Genomic DNA, 8,355 nt, shown 5'->3' on the forward strand with positions numbered 1-8,355 from the left:
AGATAGAATTTTATAAAACGAAAATTTTAAGGAAATGGCACTCAACAATTAGAAATTAATCTAAGAGAAAAGCCAGGGAAACCATTTCCTCATAAAGTTGAGTAAGTTGACTCATATAGAAGGAAGAAACCCTACAAAGAATTTACTGCTTTTATAAAGTTAGAGAAATCTTAACAAGTCTCATTTCCAACATCTTATCATACAGATTGTTGTGTCATTTACAAGTTCAAAACTAGCTCCTGAAGACATTTTTCATAATACATGTTTTTTTCTTGACATCTCTTTCATGATAACATGGTTCACAGAGGTCAGAATAAATTTTGGATAAATCATTTATTTTCTTACTTGTCTATTTCCATACTATTTACTATTGTCTTTGTCAAAGAGTTCACCATCTTAATGGGCACAACAAAACTCTTTGTGTCAGTGTCAAAGTAGACAAATTCCATGTTACACACATAGCTGGAATACGAATATATCCTAATATAGCTATGCTATACTGGTTATAAGAACAATAAAATAATAAAAAAATATTGCACATGTGTATCAATTTCTAAATATTGCTAATCAGTTAAAGGAGATTTTAAACACATTAGCCTTTTAATTAAAAAAAATAGGAAACAAGCTAGATATTAACTTACCCTATATCTTACTGACAACTTACTGAACTGTTTTACTTTTTCAAAATTTCCAAGTGAAAAGTCTAAGATCAGATACCTTAAATAAACCTTCAAGTAGAGTTCAGATCTAAGTAATTAGATCTAAAAATATGTATCTGGAAATTCACAGATTTCCATAACAAAGAACTTAATTTCCTGCATGCTTTTTCCTTCTCGCATTTGTAAACTATTTCACTTGCTAAAAGAAGTGCTGTCTAGCTGAAAATTAACTGTTACATTCCTAGGAGGATAAGAATGGAATCGTAATTTTGAATCAAACCCAAGGTATATCTGATCCAATAGTGAAGGCCAGTTTGAGAGCAGCACATATTTTGAACAGTTCCTCAAGAAGAGTAGGCAGATGTGGGAAAGTCGTCCCCTCTGTACTGGTGTCAGTCTGATTTGTAGGAACTACCCTGGTTTGTTTCCTGTTGCAGGCAAGATGCTGTCTGAAACTGAAAACAGTGATCTCTGAATAAATCATGAGATGGAAAAAACACTGCTCACTAATTGTCAACTATTCACTTCAGTTTGTTTTTCCATTCTTCTTTATAACATTTAGGCTAAATTTTGTCTTTTGTCCTTTCCCAGTTAAGCCAGGTTGTATATTTTTCAAAACAGTTTTGTTTGTGTTGTTTTCACACCCTCAAACTGCATGACAACAATTGAACTGATTTTGCTTTAAAAGGCATCTGCTTAAGCTATACATTTTTAAATCCTTAATATTTCCATACCAATCATTCCTATTTGTCCAAAACAAAATTAAAAAATGTTGAAACAGCACTCAGTTCTGGCAAATACAACACTAAGAATATATCAAGGAGCATTAATTGTAAATCTGTTCATCTCATACTTATGGCATAGAAATTGAGGCTTTGGTAAAACAAGAAATTTCAGGCACCTCTACAACTGCAGAGGTTCCACAGTCTTTATTAGCACTCAAGTCTATATGGATGTGGGACACATGGGTAGAAATATTTTAAGAAATGTCTCAATAGCTTGAAACAAATATTACTTTGATCATTAGTTTATCTGCACACTTAAAAGAGGATGACACATTTTTACTTAATGGTTTTGTTTATTTCATTTTCTCATATTTCCAAAATGAGAAAAATCAGAAAAAAATCTAGCTGGACAACTTGAAGAGCAAAATCCACTACGATAAGTGCAATACAGGAAGCAGTACAGCCTTCTTCACAGTACCTTAAGCCTTAAAAGTAAGAGATAGCCTCTAGCAGTGATATATCAGTACCATTCAGAGAGACGTTCAGTCTCTGCAAACACTTAGTCCTCGGTCTCCTTATTGCTACAGGAAAATTCTGAGTGCTGCATTCAGAAAGAATGCTCATCTATGATGGATTGCACTTATGTAAAAATAAATACGTGAATAAAAATAAGTCAACTTCTTTGAACTTATGAATAACTCAAGGTCATAAGTAATCTGTCTGAGATTTTAATACCAGAACCAAAAAGCTTTACTTCAAGCTACCCAATTTACATCAAGTCTAATCATTGTGAAAATAAAGGCTATAGGAATTTTGGAATTGACATTTGACATTATGTCAAAGAAAATAATGTAGATGCCTTTTACAAAAAAGCATAAAAGACCAATGCTGCATAACTTGACAAGACGAATTGATACCTGGTAACTGAAAAAGCAACAGCTTCCTTTCACAGTTCAATGAGACAAGACACATTGTAAACTCCGTTAAGTTCTGTAGTTTACCTCAGAAATTAATTGTCTAGTGGGACATAATGGCAGAGACAGTTTGAAAAAAAGCCAGAACACAAAAAATTCCTTCTGGTTTACATGTATGTAGAAACATGCTTAGCACAGGATACCGTCAAACTGTTACCTGATGGGACCTTTACCTTAAAAACTAATACAAGTTTTGCACAAAGTCCACCGTTCAGATGCTATTATCTGTACTTTTAGTTTGGTAGCAATCATCCAATTCATTGTGTTCTGGCAACCAAACAAAAACCTACAACATGGGCAAAAATCTTGCATAATAATGCAACTTCTTAGTAACTGGATGTACTAGACAATGAAAATTTAGATGAACATGCCAGTAATCACCCTACATCATTAATTAAGGCTTATGTTTCAAGCAGCTCTGTTTCAGACTACAGTAGTACATCGTGTCTGTCAGTTCCACGGCCTTGCCTACCTACAGGTTTCTTCTTAGCAGTAAAAACTAGCCCTTGGCATGGTCATAATTTGTTTCTGAACTTACAACTCCATTAAGATGAATGAGTAAGTTAACTTCCCTGTCAATAGTATTGTTTGTGTCTGCCTTGCTACATACACTGTAAGATACCACACATTGATTTACTGGGTGAAGAATGATAACCTAAGTGTCTTGGAACTATATATATATAAAAAAAAAATCTTTTTATTTGAGAAAAACAAACCAAACCATTAACCTCGACATAGGTATAACAATGATTTCTAAGACTGGAGCATATTAATTCTCTCTAAATCCCCCTTTAGTAATAGGAAATAAACCATTAAGAAAGACGTGGAAGGGTTGTCTGTTTGCCAAATTGGATTAATAATTTTTTTTCCCCTAACCAATCAAGAAACCCAAATGAAACATTCCTCTGCAATTTAGCATTAATGCTGGTATGTTTGTAAATATAAAACAGAAGACCAAACATATCAGATAGTTAAGCCAAGCTAAGTAATATTACTGAAAACACAAAGGCAATCATTTGAAACTTGTTTTCAAAATGTATATTCTGAAAATATCACCTTATGAAAGTTTAAGAGGTTGGGTTTTTTTTCCCCTCAGTTAACCTCAGCACAAGATTGCAAACATTCTTCACAGCTGGGATTCCAAATGATAGTAATTGGCATTCTAAACTTAAATGTGTAAGTGTTTACACAATGAGCAATTTCTTTATTGTATGTTTTTCTTTTCATTCCATTCCTGGATTTAGAGTAAGTCATCATTAAAAGTAGACATTTTTGTTAGCATTTTATTAATCAAGTGCACTGTGTGTTTTGAAGAACCTATATTAATTCAGTAAATTTTCAGTTCACCTGTTTTGTTGAGTTACACTTGTTTGACTTCTATGGTACAATGACAGTATGAAAGATAAGGCATCACTGTCTTTATTGAATGTTTTGAAACAAGGTGCAGAAAGGTAAGTTCTTCAGAAGTTAGGTAATTCATCAGTATTTTATGCAGCCAATACCTCAATATCTGAACTTGTTGGGAAAAGTTATGTCAACATCAAAAAATACTTTGGGCTAAATTGTTTTGGTAAGTCTTTTCCCCATGTCTCACCTGCTTTTCAAAACACTATTTAAATATTACTAATTCAACCCCAGGAATATCAAATCCTAGTTTTAGAAACCAAATCTAACTCTCATTACTTAATAAAAATTCTTTACCTTTGATGCACATAGTGTGTCTTGGTTATTCTATAACATATGCAAATAGATTATCTTAAACTGCATTCATGTGTCTTCTTAGGCCTTGTGGTAATGTAGCAGACATTAGCATGCACTAATGAGAATGACATAAAAGGAAACCCGTGCTATGCTTCTGTGAAAATATGATGTCTTCTAAGACATGAGTAAGGGCAAAATCTAATGCAGCATTGACATGACTGTATGCTATACAATTTCAAACTGAAATTATTAATTACACTTAGTGTAGAAGAGGTAAAGGAATAATACTAAGCTTGAAATAGCCCTGTTATAGCTGACCCAAATTGCTCTGGGTATTTGTGGCCATAGTATTGTATTTTCCTATTTTCTAAGTGTTTCATGCTCTCTCCTTACTGTTACCTATATAGATACAATGAACACTGAAAACAGATGGTAAAACACAAGTGTAAAAATATATGAACTCTGTATTTGATAGTACCCCACAACTAAAACCAGATGGTTTTCTCTGATCATTACTTTCCACCATAGCCGTTTTCATCACTCCTTTCAATAATAGTAGATAAAATAATTTGTGTCAGAAGCAACGTTCAGAGCTGCCTTTCAGCTCCCATATTTTCATTCATGTCACAGTACAATTCCCTAAGAGGAAAGCTATATTGTACAAGAACAATATTAAAAAGCAGGGAAGACTCTCCTAATTTAGGAATAGATGCACCCCTACCATTCTATGATTCTATGATTTTATGATCCTTCGTCCTCCACACCTTGAGCAGCGAGATATACATTAAACAAACATTTAAGGAAATGCTCCGCTCTATCCGGATGTTTGATAACCTATAACATGATGTTTCACAATCAGTTTATATTTTTTTCAGTTTTTCCTAACAAAATTTGATATCCACTGGATGTGCTATGCATTTTTATTTTTCTAAATAGGATTATTCCCTTTTTAATCTAGAGGCATTTTTCTCAAATGCACACATTATAACCTAAGGAATTAAACTATTGTCTTAGTAAGACCTGATGAACATGCACCTTTGACAAACATATTAAATATCTTTTTGGGTTTTTTTCGGACAGACAGACCTTAGCATTTAAAAATCAGGTGTTAAGGACAGTCGCGCACCTTTGAACAGTTCGCTGAGGAGCAGCAATCACGCGCGGTGAGCTCTCTCAAACCCATTCTGAAGGCGCTTTGGGTTGGGCAGGAGTGAAGTAAACCTTTAACCCACATTCCAAAGGAAAAGATGCTACTGCTCCACCGCACACGGAGGTAACTTTGCGTTACCTGCTGTTCAGCTGGTCAGTTACGAACCCCGGCGGCTGCGGGCGACTGTGGAGTGCCCGCACGCGCCCCACGACTCCCGGCAGCCGCGGCGTTACCTCCCTGCCCCCGCGGCCGCTCGGCGGGGAACAGCACTTCGCATCTCCCGGGACGCGGCCCGGGGAGGGAGGCTGGCGGCTGAGACCCCAGCTTCGCTTCTCTTTCATCCAACTTTTGCGAGGGCGCGGGCACAGGTAGCAGAAGGGGTAGTTGCCGGGCGCCGACTGGCCGCGGCGACCGGCCCCGCACTCTCTGCCCCCTCAGCAGCTGGGAGAGGCCGAGCTACCGAGAGGGTACAGCCGGAGCACGGCACTGGCTGTCAGGCGCCCCAACACCCCGACACGGCCGACACCCTGCTTCTCCGGGCCGGGTGGCGCCAGCGCTGCCAGCCGCAGGTGCATGCTCCCTCCCGGCCCCTCGCACCCCAAAGCCGCCGGAAAGTTGGCAGGAGCCCGCCCGCACCGCACGCCCCGGCCCCGCGGCTGCCCTTACCGTGGTTGTTGGCGACGTGACCGGCGGCAGCGGGGCGCACTGTCAGCAGGGGGAGGAAGAGGCCGACTCTCCAGAGCAATCTCCTCACCTCATAATACCCCATGGCTGGTGCCCGTCGAGAGCACCGCGTCCTCGGCCCGCCGAGGCTCCTCGTCCTCCTTCAGGCCAGCGGGAAACGCCTCCGCGGCGCCCCCGCCTGCCGCCCCGCCGGAGTCTGGTGCGGCCCGGCGAGATGCGCTGCCTGCGCTGCCGCCGGGGACTGCACGGACCGGGCCGGGCGCATCCACCAGCGAGGTCCCGGGACACGGCAGCGGCCCAGAGGGCGAAGGCGGGCGGGGGCGCCTGGAGCCCCCGCTACCGCCCTGCCGCGAGGGGCGGCGGCACGGGAAGCCGGGAGACCTCCGGCAACTTCGAGGCAGTGACGGCGGGAATACGGGAGGGGGTTCGCGCCCCGCTCCCTCTGCCGGCTCCGGCCGGAGGCACCTTCAGCCCCGCAGAGGTGTCCCCAGGAGCTTCAGTAGGATCCTCCGTGGGAATAGCCACCTCCTCCGTCCTCGTTGCACAGCCCCCTGCATCCCCGGCCGGTGGCAGCGGAGAGGGGCTTCAGTTTCCCACGGTGGAGTGTCTTGCCCCCGCAGCCGAGATCCAGAAGCGGGAAGGGGAGAAGGGCCAGTCGCCTTCTCACGCTCCAGAAGGCATCAGTGAAACTTGCGGGGCGGCATCCCCGACCCCTCCGCTACCGTCCCCGGTTCTGCCGCTCGCCCTTCTCAGTCTGTCTCTCCCCCTCTGCCGCGGAGCAATCAGAAATCGGGCGGCTCTGGTGTGATGTTCGCTGCTCCCTCCTGATTTGCGTGCCGCGCAGCCGGCTGCAGTTTTTTGGTACCGCCGCTCCCCCGCCGCCCGCAGAGCTATCGCCCCCTCCGGTGCGGCCGCGGGGCCGCCCCACTGTGCCCAGCCCGGCGGGTGCCGGGTCCGTCGGGAGGCCAGCGCGGCCCCGCGCCGGGGGCGCTCCGGCACACGCGCCCCGCCAGCCAACAGGCGGCCCGGCGCGCGCGGGGCGGGGGAGCCGCTGGAGCGGCGGCCCCTCCTCAGCCGCCCTCCCGAGGGGAGCGTGGGCGCGCGGCGCGGGGCGTGCGTGAGGCGGGCGGGGAGAAGCGCCCCCTCGCCTCGCCTCGCCACCGCCGGCAGCCCGCAGGTCAAATGCGGCCGGTTCAGCGCTAGAGGGGGTTAGTTGACAAGGCAAGGGGGAGAAAAAATTATAAAGCAGGAGCAGCCCAGCCCAGCGCTCCGCTCAGGAGGGGTTCGGCTGTTGCTGCCGTTTAAAGGAGTGAGGGCCCGGGCCTCCACCCGCGGGTTGCGCCATGGGCGTCTGGCAGGAGAGGGTGACACGCCCGAGGCGTCGCTAACCGGAGCGAAAAGCAGCCGCGGTGTCGGCTGCCGGCTGGGCGCCGCTTCTGAAAGTTACGCTAAGAGGGTACACGAGGCCAGAAAGAGAACCTTCACACTCTTTTTGGCGTTGGGGTTTTTTGTTCATGTGTTTCTCCACCCTCACCCACCCGCCCCAGCAATTTCTCAGTCAGGTAATAGGAGTGTGTGCAAGGTTGGGGGTGGGGAAGCCGACTCGGGCAGGAGCATGAATAAAGAAGGTGCGCCTCCTGCCTTGGTCTGCCGGCTCCTGTCATCACCTGCCGCCTGGTCCCAGCGGCTGACCAGCTCTGGGAGTGCCATGCTCGGAACACACACCAGGAACAGGGCATCTTTCTGTTGTTTTAATCCATCGAGCATTTCACGTTCTGAGTTTGTTCAAAGATAGAAAAAAAAAAAAAACCCAAAACGTAGGAAGGTACTCATATTCGTATTTCTGAATATGAGTTCCTAAAATCGGATGTCTAAATCCACAATGGGAGGAAGAGGGGGAAAAAAAAGAAAAAACCAAACAGCTGTAAGGTGTCTGATTCCCAAAGCTTCTGAGTATCCTTAAGTCCCATCGAAGTCAATGGGCACTACAGCTGCAAGATACTGCACAAGAGAATATGAAAGTTTCTATTGAGGTGCCTAAAGAGATATTCAGAGAAGCTACATTTGGAACAGTTACTTTGTCATGCAAGAATAGAGAGTATTTTTTTTTTTATAATTTATTAATTGAAGGATTATATTCAAAGGAGTTTTCAAAGAACAAAGTTAACATAGAAATACATATTTGAGGTTTTTTAAAGGGATTTTTTTTCAGATTACAGTAGGCCTACGGTAATGTAGTATTTCCCATATTTAGCTGTATTAGCAATAACCTCTAAGGAAATTAACTTTTATTCCAAAAAAAAGGTTAATGGGAAAAGGTTCAGGAAATATGTATAACTAGTGAAAGAGACATTAATATTTTGCTCTAGTTTCATGGGGGAGGTAAAAGGAGAAACTTTGATTCTTAGAATTTGAGGGTTAAACTAGATGACCTTTAAAGGTCCCTTCCAACCCAAACTATT

General features: G+C 43.8%; 1 protein-coding gene across 1 annotated transcript in view; it reads right to left on the reverse strand.

Annotated features, from left to right (window-relative positions):
• Positions 1–5,978, reverse strand: part of EPHA6 (EPH receptor A6) — a 497,763-nt gene extending 491,785 nt beyond the window's left edge. The window contains exon 1 of the mRNA XM_062003218.1: positions 5,876–5,978. Within this exon, the coding sequence (XP_061859202.1) occupies positions 5,876–5,978 (103 nt within the window). The remainder of the gene's footprint in view (positions 1–5,875) is intronic.
• Between the last annotated feature and the right edge of the window lie 2,377 nt (positions 5,979–8,355).

The sequence above is a fragment of the Colius striatus genome, chromosome 1, assembly GCF_028858725.1.
Source record: "Colius striatus isolate bColStr4 chromosome 1, bColStr4.1.hap1, whole genome shotgun sequence".
Taxonomy (NCBI): Eukaryota; Metazoa; Chordata; class Aves; order Coliiformes; family Coliidae; genus Colius; species Colius striatus.